The 21,788-nt window shown below is 61.2% G+C and overlaps 1 protein-coding gene across 19 annotated transcripts in view; it reads left to right on the forward strand.

Moving 5' to 3' along the window:
* PHLDB1 (pleckstrin homology like domain family B member 1) overlaps positions 1-21,788 on the forward strand; it is a 45,991-nt gene that overhangs the window by 12,264 nt on the left and 11,939 nt on the right. For 6 of the 19 annotated variants that reach the window (XM_019811367.3, XM_019811364.3, XM_045038382.1 and 3 more), the window contains 13 exons: positions 4,257-4,382; positions 5,819-7,164; positions 9,788-10,069; positions 10,491-10,631; positions 10,763-10,900; positions 13,487-13,615; positions 13,980-14,135; positions 17,209-17,319; positions 17,495-17,584; positions 18,164-18,295; positions 19,407-19,511; positions 19,906-20,079; positions 20,578-20,718. In XM_019811367.3, coding sequence (XP_019666926.3) covers positions 4,257-4,382; positions 5,819-7,164; positions 9,788-10,069; positions 10,491-10,631; positions 10,763-10,900; positions 13,487-13,615; positions 13,980-14,135; positions 17,209-17,319; positions 17,495-17,584; positions 18,164-18,295; positions 19,407-19,511; positions 19,906-20,079; positions 20,578-20,718 — 3,071 coding nt within the window. Of the gene's footprint in view, positions 1-1,407; positions 1,579-2,755; positions 3,675-4,256; positions 4,383-5,818; positions 7,165-9,787; positions 10,070-10,490; positions 10,632-10,762; positions 10,901-13,486; positions 13,616-13,979; positions 14,136-17,208; positions 17,320-17,494; positions 17,585-18,163; positions 18,296-19,406; positions 19,512-19,905; positions 20,080-20,577; positions 20,719-21,788 lie in introns of those variants that run through there. The other 13 variants (XM_023239169.2, XM_023239170.2, XM_023239171.2 and 10 more) reach the window with 11 other exon arrangements.

Here is a 21,788-nt window from a genome sequence, read left to right on the forward strand (position 1 = left end):
GCCGTCACAGTTTCCAGACCGATGAATCATTCTTCCTGAGATTTTTTTTTTTTTAAAGCCTCCCCCTATTTTGCATTTGACCCTATACGGTTCTTCCATTTTCCTTCAGAAGGGGAGTAAGATACACACGGGTGCGTGTGTGAGCGTGTGTGTAGTATGGCCGTGTGGGTAGGTGTTTAGCGAGGGAGGAAAAATCATTCAATTATTTCTCTATGGAGGCCGACTTTGATTTCAGAGTCTCTCCAGGGACCGAGTGGAAGGATATCTGTGCCTGAATGAGTGTGTAACTAAGATGGGTGTTGTGTGGGTGAGAATAAGCGCGTGTGAGAGACAGGGTGTGTTGACCTGGGGATTTTGTGCGACTCAGTGTGCACAGCCAAGGTGGGGTCTGTGAGACTGAGCAAGTGGCCTGGGAATGTGTGTGAGGCCGTGTGAGCTCTGAGCACATAGCGCGTGGCTGAGAGACACAGTGTGTCCCTTAGGGTTCTGGTGTCCAGAGGGCAGGTCCCTGGAACAGGAGGAATTCGCCGGGGCCCAGGCTGGGTGGTGGGTACTTGCCTGGCACAGAAGCTCAGCCTGCCCTTGGGGACTCCAGAGGCAGGTGGCACTGTGTTTTCCAGACGGGAAGGTACCTCACTGGGGTGGAAGAGCTCTTTGCTGAGACTAGCACAACTGGTGGTGGTGGTGGGGAGGAGGTGGGGTTGGCTTCTGGAGCCCCAGGGGAGCGGGCTGGCATGGAAGGGGCAGTGTCTTGGTCCAACCTGGGTCTCTGGGTGAGCTGGGCTGGGCTGGGCTGGGCTAGGAGTGTGGGGAGCAGGGGCAGAAGAGCAGGTGTTTTGGCTGCAGACCGGAGCTGGGCTCAGGGCTGCTCACACTGCACAGAGGGTTGCCTTGGCCTGAACTCCCAGCCCGAGAGTGACCTTGTCACCGTGGCAGATGGAGGGGCAGAGCTGGACCTCCTGACCTAGCTGGATCTCTGGGAGCCATGGAATGTCAGAGCTTAACCTTTGCTGTCGTTGAGGACAACCTCATTCTGTAGATAAGGGATCTGAGGCCAGAGGGTGTGACCTGCCAGCCGGCTCCAGGGCTGGCCCCTTCCCGGGCCTCTCGGGAGGCCGACCACAGGGGGCTTTCAGGGAGACCCTGCTTCGCCTCACTCCTGCCTCGGGGCTCTTCACCCTCTGACCTCTACTTACCTCTTACCTTTCCTCCCCGTCCCCACTTCTGCTCCTGCCTCTCCCCCCCCCCCCCCCACCCCGCGGAGCTCCCACCGCGCCGGTCGCCGGCATCCTCCCGCCCCGCCCTCTCCATCCAGCTCCCCTCTCCTCTCCTCCATCACTTCCTCTTCCCCTCCTCCTCTCCTTTGTCCCTCCCTCCCTGGCTCCCTTCCCCCGCCGGTGGCCGGCCCGCCCCTCCCCGGGCCCTGGCGGCGGCTGGCTGCCTGGCGGCTAGCTGCTCCGAGCCCCGAGCCCCGCGGCGCGGGAGGTCGGCCCGCCCCCTCGCAGGCCCGGGGCGGGCCGGGAGCCCCGAGGGCCCGAGCTAGCGGGGGGCCAGCGCTCCTGAGGTCCGGGTTCGGCGGTGAGTGCTCCGCCCGGCCGGCCGCGGGGGCTCGGGCTGGGAGGGGCGTCTGGGGGATGGGGGGCTCGACTAGGGGAGCGGGGCCCTCGGCTCCCCCTTACGAGCTCGGGGGTGTGAGACGATTGTGTGTGTGCCCTGCACGTTTCCGAGTGGGAGGTCTGGGCTCGGGGCCACTCCTCCGCCGGCCAGACTTCATCTTCCTCGGCGCTCACTCGGAAGCCCCCTCCACGGACCCGCCTCCGGAAGGGGCTGAGGGGTCCCGAGGAGGATGGGGGAAGCCTGTGCTGGGGGCTGAGAGGAAGGGTGGGGGGCGGGGGCCCTTCCTCCCGTCTTCCCCTCACCCCAGCCTCCCTTTGGCCGGTCCGTTCTATTGGTGTGGCCAGCTGAGCAGTGACTGTGGCCCTGGGAGTGTGTGAGCACGTATGCCTCTGTGTGTGTTTCTGGGAGTGTGTCTGTGTGGGAGCTTGTAGGAGAGAGTGTGTGTGGTGCATCCCCTCGGTGTCTCTCAGAGGTAGGATCCGCCCTCTTCTTTGCCTTGTTTTCCCTCCAGATGTGCAGCTTCCCCACCCACCTGCACACACACAGCTGGGCCTGGGCCCCACTGGGTCCTGGCCGGACCACAACTTTGCCTGGATGAGAAGACCTCCAAAGGTCTTCTGCCTGGGCTGACCTTTGGAGGTGCCGGGCAGGAGCAGACAGAGAGGAGGTTTCTTCCCAGAAATAGGCTCTCCAGGCTCCTGGGGGCAGTAGGGACCCCAGTTGGGGCAATGCCTGGGGCCCCTGAGTGCAAATAGAAAGTTAATTTGGGCAGGAGCTGGGCTGCTCTCAGTCCTTGTTGCCCTCCTGCCTGCTCTATTAATACAGATCCCGCTCTCCTGCCTGGCATCACCTATTTATAGCCCAGAGGCAGCAAGGCCACACCCCCTGCGCGGAGGAGGCTGAGGGGCAGAGGAGGGGGCAGGGGACTCAGCCACAGGAGCCAGGGCTGAGGGTCCCTGGGTGCCCACAGCCTTCTTGGGTGGGCCTGGCTCTGATGGGCCGGAATGCACTCAGACTCCCCACCTCCGTCCCAGACTGGGCTGTCCAATCGGCCTCCGGGTCCTCTCCCACCCCACCCCACCCCCATCAATCTAGGATTGAGTGGGTCTGTCTAGACCCTGCAAACTCATCATTAATTAGCTTGTTAAAGGGCTGAGAGGAGCGGGAGGGGCCAGCAGGGCTCTTTCTGAAACAGCTGTGGTTGTAATTAGGTGGAAGTGTGGTTGGCTATTATTTATTCCGGTTATGATTACTCCGGGATCAGCATCCCTGATTGGCGGCTTGTCTGGGAAGGCTCCCCTCTCTCCTAACCACCCGTCAGTCTTTGGAATCATTGGTGCCTGCCTGTTTGGGAGGGCCTCTGGGTGTGCCAGAGAAATGGGTGGCTTTGTCCACCATGGTTACCTGTGGTGGGCTTCTCAGCCTACTGGCCCCTTCGCCGCCTGCCTCGGCAATGCCTAGGGTCCCAGCAACAGGCTCCCGAGCTGCTCAGTGGGAGGTCTGCCATGGTATCCACGTGGCCTGGATGCCCCTTGCCCTTGTGGCTTGCCTGAACTGAACTGTCTCAGCGTCCAGGAATGTAGACTTCCCTGCCAGTCTCAGCGCAGACTGGCATGAAGCTTGGGGTGCCAAGTGGCACCAGATTGGGTAGATAGGCTGGGCGCAGCGGTGTGGACAGATCGGGAGGGTGATTGGAGAGAGCACCAGGGCTCTCCCAACGTAGCATCTTTTGCAGGAGTCCTGCAGTGTGGCCGGGAGGAGGAGGAGTCCTGTTAGCCAGGCTCAGGAGCCTCTGCACACACCTGCCGCCGTGCACACTCTTGGTGCCCCTGGCTACATTTCTGGCTTCCACATACCCTCCCCTCTCCGTGTAGTCACCCTTACTGGGCAGGACTGGGCTTGTGTCTCCTGCCTGGGAATGTGCTTGGCTGAGGCAGGGCCCACTGGCCCTAGGCTTGGCTAGATTCCACGGAAGACCAAGGAGCAGGAAGATATCAGGCCAGAGGGTGCTTTGTCGGAGAGAAGGAAGGTGGTGGCTCTCCCCCGGCCACGTCATGGTAAGGATTTGGAGCCAGGAAGCAAGTTCTGGTTCCTGCGGAGGGGCATCTGACTGACGCATGGTTTTTCCCTGTCCCCTCTCTCAGAGCTTTTTTTTTTGGTCCTGGAAATTGATGCCTCTCAAACTGACTTTTCCACCCAAGGGGCAGATAGATGGATCATTGGTACAGTTTGGGGAAGGGGGACATGAGCGTCCATGTTCTCTGAAGAACCTTCTCCCTTCACAGAACACTTTCACAGACACTGTCCCGTTAACCCTGCAAGGTCAGTGGTATTGTCCTCACTTTTCTAATGAGAGAACGGGACTCAGCGGTGAAGGATCTTCACCTGAAGGTCTCACAACCAGTAACAAGAGTTAGGACCAGGATATTCAGATCTTGGGACTCACAAACCAGAGCTCTTTCCACTCTGCCCTGTGCTGTGGGGCCCTGCTGGTGCTTGTCAGGTCAGGCGTGGTCCGTGTAGACACTGTGAGTGCAGGTGGGGATGGCTGTCTGGAGCCCGGGGTGAGCCTGCTCGTGCTGCGGGGTGAGGCGTACCCCAGCCCTTTCTGCCCTTCTCAGCATTTGTTTTCTCTGCAGGCTGTATGTTGTGCCTGGGTCAGTCGACCTTCCTCCGCTTTAACCACCCGGCTGAAGCCAAGTGGATGAAGAGTATGATTCCGGCAGGGGGCCGGGCCCCCGGGCCCCCCTACAGTCCTGGCTCAGGTAGATGCCCACTTGGGGTGGGGGGTCGGGTTGGTGGCTCTCCTGGACAGTCCTCTTTCTTGCCCATCCCAGCCATGCTCGTAGTGTCAGGGCAGGACAATGGCCATGATCTGGGCTTGCTGCCACCTGCCATGGGCCATTGGTGGAGAATGCCAGGCGGTCTGGCTACTGGGAGGGATCCAAGAAGTGACGCTTGGCTGGAACTGGGGAATCATGTGCCCAAGGGACGGAGGGCTCTGCCAGCCCCACTGCCCTGGAAGGTGCCACTTCGGTGTCTGGGACCCTAAACCTCATGTGCCAACCGCTGGGGAACCTCACCCTTGAGAGGGGCCCGGGGGGGGCAGAAGGAAGCATTAGGTCGAGCCCCTGCTGGCGGGTCCCACCTGCCGGTGCTTAGGTCCTTGGGCCCTGCGCCTCCCCCCAGGCCATGCCAGCTGATTACTCAACGGAACAGCTGCAGTTTGTGTGTGAATTATTGATCCCCAGAGGAGAGTCGGTGATTGTTCCAGGGAACCAGCACAGCACCCCCTCAACCCAGCTGCCTAGGGGGTGGGGTGGGGTGTAGACCGGGAGGCTGCCAGTGAGCCTCCCGTCCGAGGCTTTGCAACGAGGGTTCAGATGGCCGTGGGATGACAGGTGTCGGTGTGGTACTGGGACAGGTGGACATGGGTGTCTGGTGAGCCCCTCAGAAGCCCGGGTTCCCAGCCCACTCCCTGGCTAGCTTTACCCGCTCTCCCTTAGCCTTGTCATGCCACTCCTTCCCTCAGCTGTTCCGGGCACTGGTTCCTGGGACTCCTGGTTGGTCGATGAGGCCTGGGGCAGGGCCAAGGCAGGCTCTTGCTGGCGTGGCTTGATGGGCTCTTGATCGGAGGCGCCGAGCTGCCCCTAGTGGCTGGCCAGCCTGGCTTCCAGAAGCCACCCAGCAGTGCCAGGCCCCTCCCTGCCTCTGATTGGGCAGAGTAGTACGGCACACACCTCTTGCCCAGCGCTGGAGGTTTTGCCTGTGGTCTTTCCTGGGTCTCAGCTGCTGTGCTGGGAGGTCCTAATGTCCTATTAGACTGGACCCCCCACCCCGAACTTCTGGCCAGCTCCACAGCATCCCCTCCATAGAAAGTCCATCTGCCCTTCCTGAAGGAGAGATCTGGGAGGGAAACCAAGGCAGGGAGCAGCCTGGTCTTGGGGTGAGCCCGCGATAACCGGGCCTAGAAGTGCCTGGCATCGTTACCAGCTCTGTCCTAAGTCATGAGGCGTTAGAGCCAGAGGAGCCGCACCCGTGCCCTTCCTTTCCGGACAGGGAAACCGAGGGCAGCTGATTGACGGTCGTGCAGCAGGTCAGTGGTAGAGCTGGCAGATCGCCTCCCTCGTTCTTGGGCACGTACAGCTCCCTGGTGGTTGGAGGCCAGGGCCTGAGGCACCTTTGCGGTTCCCATCCGCAGAATCGGAAAGCCTGGTGAATGGGAACCACGCGCCACAGCCCGCGACCCGGGGCCCCTCTGCCTGCGCCAGCCACAGTTCCCTGGTGAGCTCTATTGAGAAGGACCTGCAGGAGATCATGGATTCGCTGGTGCTAGAGGAGCCCGGAGCGGCCGGCAAGAAGCCTGCCGCGACTTCCCCACTGTCGCCAATGGCTAATGGTGGGCGCTACTTGCTGTCCCCACCAACCAGCCCTGGTGCCATGTCTGTGGGCTCCAGCTACGAGAACACCTCTCCAGCCTTCTCTCCGCTCTCCTCACCAGCCAGCAGTGGGAGCTGTGCCAGCCACTCACCCAGCGGGCAGGAGCCAGCACCTTCCGTGCCGCCGCTGGTGCCTGCCCGTTCCTCTAGCTACCACCTGGCCCTGCAGCCCCCACAGTCCCGACCGGGCGGCGCCCGCTCCTCCGAGAGCCCCCGGCTGGGCCGGAAAGGGGGTCACGAGAGGCCTCCCAGCCCCGGCCTCCGAGGTCTGCTGACGGACAGCCCCGCGGCCACTGTCTTGGCGGAGGCCCGCAGAGCCACCGAGAGCCCCCGGCTGGGTGGGCAGCTGCCCGTGGTGGCCATCAACCTGAGTGAATACCCAGCTTCCGGTGCCCGAAGCCAGCCCACGAGCATTCCTGGAAGCCCCAAGTTGCAGCCTCCGGTCCCTGCTCCCCGAAACAAGATCGGCACCCTCCAGGACCGCCCCCCCAGCCCTTTCCGGGAGCTGCCAGGCACCGAGCGGGTGCTGACAACCAGCCCCTCACGCCAGCTGGTGGGCCGAACATTTTCAGATGGGTCAGCCACCCGCACCCTGCAGCCTCCTGAGAGTCCCCGCCTGGGCCGGCGGGGCCTGGACAGCATGCGGGAGCTCCCTCCGTTGAGCCCGTCTCTGTCGCGACGGGCTCTCTCCCCCATGCCCACCAGGACTACGCCAGATCCCAAGCTAACCAGGGAAGTGGTGGAGAGTCCCCGGGCCCGGCGCTGGGCAGCCCACGGGGCGTCACCGGAGGACTTCTCCCTGACGCTGGGGGCACGGGGCCGTAGGACACGGAGCCCCTCACCCACGCTCGGGGAGTCACTGGCACCCCGCAAGGGCAGCTTCAGTGGCAGGCTGAGCCCAGCCTATAGTCTGGGCTCTCTGACCGGGGCTTCGCCCCGCCAGAGCCCCCGTGCCCAGAGGAAGCTGTCCAGTGGGGACTTGCGGGTCCCTGTCACTCGGGAGCGGAAAAATAGCATCACGGAGATCAGTGACAACGAGGACGACCTCCTGGAGTACCACCGGCGGCAGCACCAAGAACGGCTCTGGGAGCAGGAGATGGAGAGGCTGGTGAGCAGATGCCCCGGAGGCTGCCGCCGTCCACGGCGGGGTCCCTGCCAGGGCGCGGGCAGGCCAGCTGGCAGAGCGGGAAGGGGCCCTTGGACAGGGCCTGGGCTTCTCAAGCTTTTCTCCTTCCGGGATGCACCTTAGTGACCTATATCTCAGGGGTCTGGTGCCTGGAAGAACTTTCTGTGAAGTCTCTAAGGCTTTGTTTCAGATGCACGTTAACTTTGCTTTTATTCTGTAACACAGCGTTGGTTTTAACGTGTAAGTTAAGTTTTGCGTTATTTACCTGATGATAACAAAGCTGTAGGAAAACACACCACCTTTACGGTGAGGTCTTGCACCTCTCAGTTTGAGGAGCAAGGCTTAATGACGAGACGCTGAGGCCCAGAGAGGGGAATGGGTTTGTGCAAGGTCACACAGCAAGTTCTGGCCGAGCCCGTGTTGGAATTCAAGACGCCTGTCTTCTTAAGGCTTGTTTTTTTAGAAAAGCACCTTGTTCTTTAGAAAGGTTGCTTCTTTTTTTTAAACTCTTTTTTATTTTAAGAGAGAGGGTGCGAGCGGGGGAGGGACAGTGGGGGGGGGGGGTGGGGGCGGGACAGAGGATCCAAAGTGGGCTCCATGCTAACAGCAGTGAGCCTGATGTGGGGCTTGAACTCACGAACCTTGAGCTCATGACCTGAGCCGAAGTTGGATGCTCAACTGACTGAGCCACCCAGGCACCCCTCTTTTTGGTCTTTTACAAATGGGTGGGAGCTGCTCACCCTGGCCCAGCGAGGATCATCTGGGAATGTGGGTGGCAGGGAAGAGAAAGAGAACAGGACAGGTCGCCCCTGGCTTTATCCCGGGCCGACTGTGTGATCATGATTGTATGCATCAGCGTGCGTGCACATGTGTGCATTTGGGGGCCGGGTGTGGCTCCGGGCAGCTGTCCTGGAGATGGCATCTGAGCTGGGTGGGGGCCAGGATTCCCCAGATAGCGCAGGGAGCTCAGGGGGCTCTGGCTAATGTGGACAATCGAGCACACGTACAGGAGAATGGATTCTGCCCTCTGTCCCTTGTGAGCAGAATGGGGTTGCTGGGGGGCCCAGGGCCCCTGGGATTGGTTTGAGGAGGAGAACCAGAAATGAGGAGGTTTGTCGGAGGGCTTTTCAGAAGAGGTTGGGACAGCTTTGGGCAAGGTGAGGTGCAGGCTGGGTTGGGGAGAGAGGAGGAAGGATCACCAGTCTTCTCCTTTGCCACAGCTTCCCTTCACTGTCTTTGCCTCGACCTAGAGCGTGCTCGGACCACCCTGGGGTCTTATCCTGGAGAGGGAGCACCGAGTCTGGCAAAGGCAGAGGGACGGGCCCAGCCTCCCTCAGCTCCTCCATTCAGCCTCCCCACCCCCCAGGCACGAGGGCACACCTCACCGCCAGCCCTGACCTGCCCCACCTGCCACTTTAAATCTTGGAGGCTGCCTGCCCTGCCCCTCCCATCTCCAGCAGGCTGCTTATCTGGGTCCTGGGGCAGGGGCGGGGGCACTGGCCCAGCCTCCTGGGTGCCTAGGCTCCTCTGTTCCTGGTTTTTTTTTTTTTTTTTTTTTTTTTTTGACGTGGAACTGGACAAGCAGCAGGAGGGAAGCTGGGTACGTGTCCATGGGGGTCGTGGCCAAACTCTGCAGTGAGGGACCCCTGAGGTTGAGGTACCCTGGAGAGCCTGGGCTGGGGGTGGGGCTTCAAGGCTGGGACATGAGAGCGGGGGACACAGATTGGGGAGCGTGATTGTACCGTCCCTCCTCCTGGGCCCCTGAGAGCTAGTGTGGCTGGGGTTTTGTGGGGAGGGGGTGGTTAGGGGCAGGGCCTTGGAGCGCTCCCAGCTGGGCCTGGGCATTAGAGAGCGGAGGCAGCAGCTCACCTTGCTGGAAGGGAGTGGAGGGCAGCCTGAGAGTGACCTGGAGCTGGGGTAGGGGATGAGGAGGACCGTGTCCCTCGTCTGTCTGGCCTGGTGTATACACGCTGGGCACAACTTTGTACGAACCTGTGTCACATCCCTGTCGGCCCACGGGTCTGTTTTCCAGCCGTCTGTGTCCGTGCCCACCTGTCTGTGCGCTAGACTGTGTTTATCTGTGTGAGTGTGCGCCAGGGTGCATCCGTGCGTGCCAGGGCTGGTACCTGTGTGCGTGCCTGCCTGTCAGTGTGAGTGCAGAGCACGTGTTGGGTCCTTGTGTGTCCGTGTTGGTGGGTGGGGTGTCTGCGTACCCTCGTGTCTGTAGATCTACGTGGACGAGAGTCAGCGCGAGTACCCGAGTGTTCATCTGTGTGCCATTGTGGTCTTCAGCCTGCTTAGCAGTCCGTGTCGCTGTGTGTCCCTCGAGGAAGCCCATTCCGGGCAGAGTGAAAAGGGAAAGGAAACAGGAAGCTGGGAGGGGCTAGCCATGTGGGCAGGTAGCACAATGGCCTGGTTCCTCCTGCCTACTTCTGGGGCGCCCTTCTGCCCTTTGCCTCTCCTGACTCTGGGTTTGGGGCTCTCCTGGCCTGGTTCTGGGCCCCTAGCACCTAGTGTCGTAGTTCTGTCTCCTGACTGCACACGGTGCCTCCATCAGGACCCAGCATCCTTCCCTCTCACGCCCTGCTCTGTCCGCCCTCCCCAGGAACGCCAGCGCCTGGAGACCATCCTGAACCTGTGTGCTGAGTACAGCCGGGCCGACGGGGCACCCGAGGCTGGGGAGCTGCCCAGCATCGGGGAAGCCGCCGCAGCATTGGCGCTGGCGGGCCGGAGGCCCTCACGAGGCCTTTCAGCGGCCACCGGAGCCTCTGGGCGGGGCACCGAGGAGCCCGGGGGTGCCACCCAGCGCCTGTGGGAGTGCGTGGACCGCTCAGATGAGGAGAATCTCAAGGAGGAGTGCAGCAGCACTGAGAGCACCCAGCAGGAGGTGGGGTGGTGGTGGGGGGTGGGCAGCACCTGGTGAGGGGCTGGGGAGCAGGGGAGGCAGGGGTGGTGGAGGGATGGCTCAGTGAGGGGGAGGTAATTGAAGGATCGGGTTTGGGAAGACATCGGGGATGAGAGGCTGAGATGTGAGGAGGCAAGGAAGAGGGAGGCGTCGATGCGCTTCCCAGCTTCTCCCTATACTCTGTGACCTGCCTGTCCTTAGGGCCGCCTCCGGGCCTGGCACAAAGTGGGAAACCTTCATTCCCTTTAGCTGAGCTGTACTGCTCCCCTTGCAGGGAGGGGAGTTTGCCTCCTCTCTGTCTGGCTACCCCTTCCGAGCGCCCTGAGGAATGGGGGATCCCCTCTCTTAGTCTGGTCGCGGAAGGCTCCAGGCTTCCCCAGCTGATGGCTTCCCTCCCCTCCAGCATGAAGATGCACCCAGCGCCAAGCTCCAGGGGGAGGTGCTGGCCCTGGAAGAGGAGCGGGCTCAGGTGTTGGGGCGAGTGGAGCAGCTCAAGGTCCGTGTGAAGGAGCTCGAGCAGCAGCTGCAGGAGTCCGCCCGCGAGGTGAGCTGGGAGGGCCCGTAGCCTAGGCCAGCTGTGGCCACGTTCCTCCCCGGGCAGAGCCAAGGCCCCTGGAGGGGCCTGCGTCCACCTGCCTTGACTGGCCTTGACGTGGACCTTGGTGTTGGCCCCAGGCTGAAATGGAACGAGCATTGCTGCAGGGGGAGAGGGAGGCAGAGCGGGCGTTGCTGCAGAAGGAGCAGAAGGCCGTGGACCAGCTGCAGGAAAAGTTGGTGACCTTGGAAACCGGCATCCAGAAGGAGAGGGACAAGGTAACCCACAGCTGGCCTGGCCCTGTGTTGGCTGCCAGTGGCCCCCGGGGAAGGACAAACGTCTTCTCTGGGCCCCTTACTTCTCATCTCATCAGTCTTCCTACAGGCCTGGTGGTCCCTGTGCCCGTCAGGGGAAGGGGGGGCCTTGTCCTCTGCGGAAGGTGTCAGCTTGAAGGGCACGGGCAGGGGCCGGACTGGGTTCTGGGATCTCCTCTGTCTGGGTCTCTGTGCTGCCTCTGGGTGCCTGCCCGTTCCTGGCCCTCCTAGGAAGTGCCGAAGCTGCTCCTCGGGCAGTGAGCACAGCCTGAGGGACAGGTGCTGGGGCGTGACTCGGGTGTGGGTCCCTCTGTCTAGAGAACGTGCCCCTCCCAGCATGCCTCGGGTGCTCAGGATGTGATCTTTGGGGGACGGCCTTCAGGTCTCTGCTTCCCCTGAGCCTTTCAGGATCTGCAGCTTCCCGTCCCAGGTGGTCCCAGCTCCTGCCCCCGACCCTTTCCGATTTCGTGCCAGCCTGCAGGGGTCACTCCGTCCCACAGGGGCCGTGCCAGCTAGGCCCAAGATGCCTACCAACGTGCCAAAAGCTCTGAAGTGTGGAGAGGGGCCATCTATTTCTGGACTTGACAGTATTTTTCCAAGACTTACTTTTCTTTCTGAATTTTTTGAGAGTGTCTTCCTCCTGTCCCAGTTTTGAAACTCTTAAAGATTCTTCAACAAACTCCCCCCGCCACCCAACTCCTTTTTTTGTTTTTGGAGCTTTGGCTCTGGCCCCCAAAACCACACTCCCAAATTCTGTGCCAGATTAACTCCACGCTTACCAACCAGGCCTGTACTAACGCCCCCTCTAATCACTGTCCTGGGCTCTCCGCATGCCCCTAACTGCCAGTGCCACCCAGGCAGGGCTGAGCCATGCCTGCTTTTGCACTAACTGCAGGGGCACCACTGTGCCCTTGACCTCTCCCCTCTAATTCTGCCTCCTTCCTTTCTTGGTGCGGGACTCCAGGGTTTTGATCAGAAAGGAATGGGCAGGGGGCACAGCTCAACTTGACTCAATGGTGCCTTGGCAGGAAGGGTAAAGGTTGGGGGAAATGCGTAGCTGAGGAGCTGCTCAGCCTGAAGAGTGTCCCCCCCTTTGGAAGAGCCCAGGTGCGGCCTCCACAGATTGTTGGTGGTTTTCCTGTGCAGCTGGGAGAAGCAGGCTGCCCTCCAGCCGTCCACCTCCCGCCCCTCTCTTCCTTCCGGAGCGGAGGGGTCAGGAGGTCCGGCCGTGGCGGCATGGCCCTGGGGGGTTTAGACCAGTTCCCTCTGCCACACAGTGGCCGCCCTTCTAGCTTTCCTCTGGGGCTTCCAAAATCCAGATACCCCAACCGGAGGGTGGGAATGACTAGGCCTCTCCTCTTCTCCCGCCCCTGAGCCATCCGGAATGTAGGGGGTATCCTAGAACCTGAGTCCTAAGAGGGCAAAGTGCTTGGAACCCAGGACTCCTCTCCCTGATGCGAGAGTGGGCTGGAGGGATGGGGCAGGATTCGGCAGAAGAACTTGAAGTAAGCTCAGCATTTCAGAAGGAACCTGCCTAACCTCCTCTCTCGTTGACCTGGCATGGCCTGGAGGCCTGGACTTTGCCTTCTCTCTGGGCCTAGTTATTTGAGGGGGTGGTAGGGTGGGGGGTGGGGGGGCAGTGGCCGCGGGGCAGGCTCACTCAGCTTTCCTCCCCAGCCCCTGGCTCCGCTCTGGTTTTGGAATCAGTAATCCGAGTTTCTCCTCTGCCTGTCCTTCGGAGGGGTGACTCACCAGCTCCTCCCCTCGTCCCCCTTCCCGCCCTGGGAGGTGTCATCTCGCCCCAGACAGAGCTATCCACCTCCTCCCTGTACCCACTCCTGGGGCTCCTACTGCCATGGCAACGGCCGAACTAATTGCAACCCTCATCCCGCTGGAGTTCAGCCTGGAGCGCCAGCACCCACCTCCACCCAGGGCGGGAGGGAGGGAGGCCCAGGGAGTCGGGCCGGGGTCCCCTCTGCGACACACTGCCGTAGCTTTAACGTCCTCAGCTTCCGATTCATGCCGGACCCCTGGAGTTAACCCTCGCTGTCTATACCCCTCCCCACCCCCCAGGGTTAAATTTTGGTCTCTAGGCAGTGGCAGAGTCAGGGGAAAACAGGAGCCGGAGGCTCCGTGTTTGTGATGTGGGACCAGCTTTGGTCTTGACTGGTTTGGAGAGAAAACAGAAGGCTTTTCGTAGGACCCACCCCAGTGTTTCTAGCCCAGGGGACTCCAGGAGACCAAAATTTCTGCCCAAGACCCACACCTGCGCCTGTGTGACAGCTTCCCTTGCACCTGCGAGCGTCCTGTCTTCCGCCTCGCCTCCTAGCCTTTTCCACTCTTCTCTTCCGTGTGTTCCCTTTCTCTTCCTTCTCCGCTCCTGCTTTCTCTCCTCTGTTAGTCCTCACCCCACCCCCTGCCGGCTCCCCAGCTTTCTCTCTCCCCCGCCCTGCACCCCCCCATGGCAGCTGCTGCCCGCGGGCCAGAGTTGAGGAGTGTGTGTTCTGTTTCTCCCTTGTGCCCGCCCTCCCCACCCCTCCCGCCGACCAGGAGAGGGCGGAGCTGGCCGCGGGACGGAGGCACCTGGAGGCCCGCCAGGCGCTCTACGCCGAGCTCCAGACGCAGCTCGATAACTGCCCCGAGTCAGTGCGGGAACAGTTACAGGAGCAGCTGAGAAGGGTCAGTTTCACCAGCCCCCCTTCCCTGGCCCCCGAGGGCCACCCACCCGGAAGACAGGAGAGCGGTGGGACGGGACCACCTGGGCCCTGCACTTCCTGCCGGACACACCAGGGTCGGTGCTGTGGCTTGGAAGGGACAGGGAAGGATTGGGGGGATCGATTTCCACCTTTCTGCTACTCCAGGCAGCGATGCCCGTGAAAGGGGCAAAGAGCCAAGCAGAGCAAAGGGGGATGGGTTGGGGGCAGGTCCCTTCCCCAATTTCCCTGGGGCCAGCCCTCAGAACTCCCACCTCTGTGGCCTGGCCTCCCAGGCCCGGAGCGGTACTGCGAGCACCATTCAACCCCCTTGGTCACTGTCGTTCAAGGAGGCCGAGGCCCTGGAGACGGAGACAAAGCTGTTTGAGGACTTGGAGTTCCAGCAGCTGGAGCGGGAGAGCCGCGTGGAGGAGGAGCGTGAGCTGGCGGGCCAGGGGCTGCTCCGGAGCAAGGCCGAGCTGCTCCGGAGCATCACCAAGAGGAAGGTGTGCCCTGCTCCCATCCCCTGTGGGGCCTCGGTGCCAGGCGGGGCGGGGCGGAGGCCAGTGAATTGGATCCCCGCTGATGACCCCATAAAAGTTAACTTTGCCTCTCTGAGCCTCAGTTTCCTTAACTGCAAAACAGGAACAGGCTGTCAAGAGAACTAAGCAAGATGGTGTATGTGAGGACAGCGTGGGCTCCGATCCTAGTAAGCGCGGAGCGGACAACAGCTGTTGTTAGTAGGCGTGGGCTCCCAGTGGGGAGTGGACCGGGCTCACACTCGGAGCCGGGCTCCGGCCGGGCAAAGAAATGAAGGGTGGAGGTACAGGAGGAGGAGGAGGCCGAAGAGGAGGCTCGCTGCTGCCCTTGCAGAGCTTTCTGTCTGGTGGATGTGCTGGGAAGCATGCAAGGTCCTGAGATCCGGACGTTTGAGCCAACCAGGGGTCCTAGAAAGGGCACCACCTGGCTTCCAGCTGTGGCTCAGCTGAGCCACGAAATAAGGGCATTGTGTGTCATATCCTCACCAGTCCGGGAGCTCCAGATGCTGTGATCCCCTGCTCCTGATCTCAGCCAGACCAGGACAGGATGATGGGGCAGAGGTGCGTGCGTGTGTGCAGTAAATTTGGGAGGAGGTTTGTGTTGAGCACGTGTTAGGAAGAGGTCAGGAAAGAGAATGGGGAGGATGGTCCGGGCAGTTCACGTGACTCTGGCTGAGACTACCATGTCCGTGCACACACACGCATGCGTGTGCAGTTTGGAGTGAGTAGGTGGGGGGTGACGGCCACGAGGTCAGGGGAGGGGTGTCAGAAAGTGGCGACCGGCGTCTCGACGGTTAGCCTGAGTTTGGTGGCTTGTGGCAAGCTCCTGGACCTCCCCCGGAGTCCGGATCCCTTGCCTCTCTCCCTGAGTTTCTCTGCCTTACAAATGCGTCTGCTTCTGGCTGTGAGACAGATGGAAGCAAGAAAGCTAGCATTTCCCAAGCGCATGGGTGCGAGCCAGGAGGTTTTCTTGGGTCATCTTGTGCCAACCTCAGGATGGTCTCACGAGGCCAGTGCTCTCATCCTCGGTTCACAGACAAGGAAATGAGGGCTCAGGGAAGCTACATATTTGTTCCAGACCTCTCAGTGTATGAGTTTGAGTCAGCGGGAGACCCTAGGCCTGCCTGGCCCAAAGAACCTTCCCCATTCCTCTGCAGAGAAAGCAGCAGGGAGCCCTAGATGAGCCAATCCCATTCCTCTGGGGTCTTGGTGGGTGTAAACTCCAGGAAGTTTGGGAGGGGTCGGCAGGATTAGACTCCTGTTCCCACCTCCCTGTACCCACCCTGGCTCCTAGGAGGTCAGCCACTAGGACCCCAGGGGTCACATTCTTCCCCTTGCTGTTGCTTTCTTCTTCTTTTTTTAAGATTTTATTTCTAGTAATCTCAATACACAACGTGGGGCTTGAATTTACAACCCCAAGATTAAGAGTTGCATGCTTCGCTGACCGAGCCAGCCAGGCGCCCCTTCTCCTTGCCTTCTCGTGAGCCCTGCTCAGCCTCTGTCCCTCGCACCCCGCCCCGCCCCTCCCCGTGTCCCACCCAATCCCAGGCTCTGTCTGCCCTCCTGCCCAATGTTCCCCTATCCTCTCCACTGTGATTCAGGGCGGTTCAGAATACTGGCTTTGGAGTCCTACAGATTTAGTTCCATTCCCAGCTGTACCACTTACTAGCTCCTGAATATGTCAGTGTTCTCATCAGTAAAATGGGTGTAAAGGCACCTGCGTCAAAAAGAGGTTTAAATGAGGTCACAAATGCAAAGCGTTTAGCAGTTACTGCGTTCTAACAGCTTCTCGTTAAACAGCTGATCTTGCTGTGGGAATTCCTCCTGCTTGGGCTGACCCCAGATTTAGGATAGCTCCCTTCTTCCCTCCCTCCTTGCTCATGTCTTGCTCTTAAAGGTGGTGGTTTAAGGCTGCCCCTTGCAGGAAGCCCTCCTGGGATTAACCCAGCCCGTTTTCCCCAAGCCCCATTCTTCTCTCTCACGTGATTTTCTTTTCCTTTTAGCACATGGTTGTTGAGCCAGGCACTGTGCTCAGCCCTACTGGGGATATGGAGACAGAAAAGACCCCGACCTTGCCCTCGGATCTGACAGTCTGGGCGGGGTGGTGATGGAGGCACATGTTCACTAGTACCAGTAATACGAGGCAAATGGTGACACAGAGTAATCTGAGCACAGAGGAGGGAGCGGAGGAATTGAGTGGTAATTGAGGAAGATGTAAGAGAAAAGTTTCAGTCGGACTGGTCTAGGAGGAAAAGTGAGCTCTTGGTGGAAAGACAGGGACAGCTCTCCTGGGGCAAGGGGGCAGTGTTAGGCCTGAGGGTGTGCAGCTCTGTGGCTTAGTGTGCCACACGGCCGGGCTGGGGGGGAGGGGGGACACAGAAGGCTGGCGGGGGGAGGGGGGCCGAAGAGCGTAGGCCCAGTCCCGGGAGCCCTCGGACGCCGTTTTCAGTTTGTGCTCTGTCCTGTGAGTAGCGCGTCAAAGATTTTGAGGAGAGGAGTGATCTAACTTTACTCGTGGAGTTTTAAAACATCATTCAAGTAATATATATTCTTTTTGGAAGGCTTAGAAAATTCGGATAAGCAGACAAAAACAGACCTCCAGGGCCATTTTGAGAAGGTGTTCGTGGCAGTGTGGGGCACACTTAGAAGGTCAGGAGTGGAGGCAGAGGGCTGGTGAAAAAGTCCAGGCAGGGAAGGCAGCGGGCCTGGACTTGGGGGGTGGCCGTGGGAGTGGGGCAGGTGGAGAACTCTTCAGCAGCTCCAGGATTCTGGACTCGTTGATGGTGGGGAGGTTACGTCTGGGGACTCGGGTTCTAGCCGGTGTGCCTGGTGGCACGGGAGTCACTGGTTGAGGGACAGGTGAAGGGAGGAGCTGACCACGGTGGCCCCGGTATTCCGGGGGTGGGTTAAGGCCAAGCGGAAGAGCCGGCCGATTCCCTTCACCCAAGCCAAGGGTCTCTGGACTGGAGAGACAGGGAAGCCTCGCCGTGGGCTCAGCCCTGTCTCCCAGGCCTGACCGACCTCCCACCCCCTCCTTCAGGAGCGCCTGGCAGTCCTGGACAGTCAGGCCGGGCAGATCCGGGCCCAGGCCGTGCAAGAGTCCGAGCGCCTGGCGCGGGACAAGAACGCCTCCCTGCAGCTGCTGCAGAAGGTAGCCTCGGTCAGGGTGGGCTGGGGGATCGGGGTCGGTGCAGGATGGGGAGTGGGAGACGAGTGCAGGGGGGGCTGGGGTGGAGCTCTGCCAGCTGCAGGAGGGCCCTCCCCACTCGGCTCCCCCTGTGCTGCCACCCCCACCCCGTTCTGACTCGGCCACTCTGGGCTCGCAGGAGAAGGAGAAACTCACGATGCTGGAAAGAAGGTACCACTCACTCACGGGAGGCAGGCCTTTCCCGAAGACCACGTCGACCCTCAAAGAGGTAACGTGGTTGGGTCAGCCCTAGCTCCAGGCCCAAGGGGCTTCCTGGGAGGCCCTGGAGCGACATGTGGCACCTTCTCCCCAGTAGCCGAGGCCGAATACTGGGGACGTTCTCCTGAACTGGAGAGATTTGAGTGCGAGTGGCCCTGAAGTCTGGGATCTGACCTTCTGTGGCTACCAGCTGTTGCTTTGCAGATACCTTTCTGGCTCCTAGGAGCTTACCGATGTTACCATTTTGGGTGATCAAATCCATCTGGGGGATTCAGGAGGCATGAGTGGGGAAGGCGGGAAGCTCAGAGGTTTGGGAAGGGCCAGGGCCGGGCAGCCTCACTTCGAGGGTTTGCACAGGAATCCAGGGGCCCTGCTCTCGGAGCTCCTCGGGCTTCAGTCTAGAACGAGGCTCTTGGCAGCATAGCGGGCACTGACAGCCCTTAGGCGGTCCTTTCCTGCGTCTTTGCCTGCTTGGGGCGTGAGGTCCAACTAGGACATGCCCAGGTTCCCGAGCCCTTTCCTTTTCTCCCCACCTCCCTGCCACTGAGGCCTGGCGTGGGCGGCCCCTCACCATGTCCCCTCTCTGTAGGCCGAACTGCTCATCTCCGAGTCCTCAGGGACTGCGAGTCTGGTCCCTTTCCCGGGGTCTTCTCAGGCTGGGGCCTCCTCTGTCCCCCTAATCCCACCTGCCTCCACTCAGCTCTGCCCCAAAGCACAAGAGGTAATCCCAGCTAACTGCCTGCTCTGCTCTGCCCACTGCCCGTCTGCCTGCGTGCCGAGCTCCTGCCTCCAGCTCCTGCCAAGGGCCTGGCTCGGGGGCGTGTGGCAGTAATCCTCTGGCCAGAGTTTGTGCGAGTGTGCGTGAGCGCGCCATCCTGCTGCTCCATAGAGGGCCCGGGCAGGCCATGCAAAATCAGCACCGGCTTGCGTATTAATTTGCACGTGATCTGCATGCCACTCAGCAGTGCTCACAACACACCGCATCCTCCCGCTCCTTTTCCCTTTCCCTGACCCCCGGAGGACAGTTGCCCTCTGGGGCTCCGCCAGGCCGGGGCCCCCCCTGGATGGGTCAGGCTTGGGACCCTGCGCATTCACTGTGCGTTTTGGAGGCCTGCCGTGCCCCCACCGCCTAGATCAGCTCAGGGGACTAAGGATATGCTCAGGGAGGGTGACAGTCCCTGTCCTCCCACACCGCAGTCTGATGCGCTAGTCTCTTCCTACGTACTAACCCTTGGGGGGTGGGCCCGTGTTTCCACCTGGGCTCTTAGCTGCTCCCTGCTGAGGCCTCTTTCTCAAAGCCCATCTAGCTCACCCACTTAGTGAGCCTACCCCTCCCAGCCCCCGCCCCGGCACATGGGTGCGAGGAGACCCTCGGGAATGGTGGCTGGTGCTCGATGCAGTGTGTGTGTGCCCCCCTGGGGCCCAAGATGGGGGAGACAGAAGGACTCTCTGGGAGTTGGGTCCTGATTCTCGGTGGACTCTCGGAAGGCCTTCCCTAGGCTTCTCCTGTCCCCAGCCCAGAGCAAACCCAGGGATGGGCCTTCAGAGTCTGCCCTGGGCAGGGCCGGGATGCCAAGGCAGCCTAAAAGTACAGGTCACGAAGTGCCTTCAGACAGTTCTGCCTGCCCTTTTCTGGCCCCTCCCTCCCCCCAGCTGTCTCCGGTCACAGGAGACAGCTGAGTCCCCCTCCCGCACCCCCTGCCACACTCCTTGCTCTGGATCTTGTTTTGAATGGAGTGATGGCCCGAAGGCATGGAGTGTGGGTGTCAGGTGCCTGGTTGTACCCTGTTGACCTCTCTGCCCATCCCTCCCCCTCCCACCGGGCACCCTAGGAGTATGTGAGCCTGGCAGAGGTTCTCCAGCTGTGCTTCCGCTCGGACCCCCATGCTTCTGCCACCTCCCCCAGCGTGCTCGCCCAGCCCCTGCCTGACAGTGAGGTACCGGCCACTGAGTGAGCCCACCTGTGCCCAAGGGCCTCCTGTGGATGCCCAGGTTGTCCCTCAGTCCCGGGTGGGGCTTGGGGGACAATGGGGTCTGTGTCCAGCGGTGAGGGAGAAGGGCAGCCGGCAGAGGGGGGTTGGGAGTGGGTCCCTGTATGGCCTGGGGCCTCGGGAGCTTCAGCTCCTGATGGCTCAAGGCCGGGCAGCCTTCTGGTCGGGCGTGCGGGCGTCGTCCTGCCTAGAGAGGACTTGCTTTCCTGGGCTCTGCAGGCCTCTGCTGCTCCGCGCTTCCTGTGCTCACCCTTCCCTCGCCTGTGGGCAGGGCCAGCTCCTGGGTTGCAGTTCCATTAACCTCTTGTATTCCCTCCTGCGTCCTGGCCTTTCCCCCAAGTACGTGACGCTTGAGCAGCTAAAGGCGATGTGGGGCACCTCGCCCATGCCCGCAGCCCCTGTGCCAGGCCTGCCTCTCTGGGCCCCTGCCTCCCGGGACCTGGTTCCCACCACCTGCCTTCCTCCCGTGCTGCCCTCTTCCTCCTCCTTCGCTTCCATCACGCCTTCACCCAAGGTTGGTGGCCTGTGTGTCCCTGCCACCCCCAGCCCGCTGCTGGCGTGGCTCTGTGTATATGTGTGTGTGTGCCCGTGCGCGCGCGTGTGTGTGTGTGTGTGTGTGTGTTCCGCCCCTGCTTCCTGGCTTCTGAGCTCCAGGCTGGCCCCCTGGGAGCGCTCGGTGCCTGCGGACGCTGGCTGTCTGGCATCATGGTGGGCACAGCACGTGTCTCTGGTCTGGGAGTTGTGTCCTGACTGTTCCTCTTTGCCCTTAGCGCGTTCACAGCAACTGTTTTCTCACTGTTTTTCTCCTCCTTCTCTTTATGCTGTCCTCTCTCCCCTCCTTCCCTCCCTTCTCCCTCACCTCCGTGTTTCCCTGCTCGGTCTTCCTTTACTCTTCCTGCAACCTTCCCCTTTCTTCTGCCTTCTCTCCCGTCCTCCTACCCTTCCTTCCCCTACTCTCCTGACTATTCTCCTCACCCCCTCCCCACGCCCCTCTCCCCACACCCCGCTCCAGATGGAGGAGCTGCTGCTCCCTGCTGTAGACTTAGAGCAGTGGTACCAGGAGCTGATGGCCGGGCTGGGGACCGGCCCCGCTACAGCCTCCCCGCGCTCCTCTCCCCCGCCTCTGCCCGCCAAAGCTTCCCGGCAGCTGCAGGTAACCCCCTCTCTCCCTGCCCGTTCCTCCCCAAGCCCTGCTCCTCTCTGTGCTGGGTATCTCCTGCCAATGCAGCAGCCACACGGCGCCTCCCTAGAGGGTGGGGGTCCGTTGAGTCAGGGCAGTAGGTCTCCTAGTGCCATCCTGGCACTTCGGGCAGCTGGGGCCAGCCCCTGAGTCCAAGGATGACGTACAGGATTGACTGTCCAGTGGAGGGGGGTCCAGGGGCAGTGGTCAGGTTGAGATCGGCTTGGTGCCTCAAGCTGCGGTAGGCTCTGTCCCTGGCAGCCTTCAACCCCGGAGTTTCTCCCTGGGTCTGGGGGCCTGATGCGCTCTTGGGCCCGTGGCAGCTGGAACTCGTGTGTCCTGGGAGAACTGCCAGCACTTTGCTCTCCTGGTCTCCCCGGAGGTGACACTTGGAGGCAGTCCTGATGGGACAGAGACGTGCCCGGCCTCCTCACAGTTTCCGTGGAGGGTGCAGTCCGAGCTGAGCCTGGAGCAAGCTGCTGACTGTGGTGTGGGGGTGGGGGGGGGGCAGTCAGGTAGCGTTCTCCCCCAGGGTGCACGCCGCTGACCTGCTGCTGTGCCCGAGACCCCTGCCTTCGAGATTCACTCCTGGAGTGAAGGCACAGGACCTCTAAGACCCCGATCTCAGCTCAGATTCTGTGCTCCCTATGGGAGGAGCCTGTGAGCCACCCTCTCTCTACTTTGTGTCCAGCTGGTTAGAGACTTTCCCATGTTTTGATTCCTTTCATCGTGAGCACAGTTAACTCTGATTTTACAGCTCAGTCACTGGGGCCCGGAGTGGATAAGCAGTCCCGCCAAGGCCACACAACTAGGACGTAGCAGAGCCGATGCCAAGAGTCAGGGATCTTGACTTCAGGCACCGGTGTTCCGCAAACACGAGGGCCGTGAGGGAGCTTGGCGGTTATTTGGTCTAGCCCTGCTCCCTGCTCTTGCAGATAAGGAAGCCCGGGCCCAGAGCTGGGAGGCGCAGGGCCCAAGGTCACACAGCCCGTTAGTGGCAGAGCTGGGACCAGAGGGAACCCTGGCTTCTAGTCGGTCTCCTG

Source organism: Felis catus, chromosome D1 (genome assembly GCF_018350175.1).
Source record: "Felis catus isolate Fca126 chromosome D1, F.catus_Fca126_mat1.0, whole genome shotgun sequence".
In the NCBI taxonomy this organism is placed as follows: Eukaryota; Metazoa; Chordata; class Mammalia; order Carnivora; family Felidae; genus Felis; species Felis catus.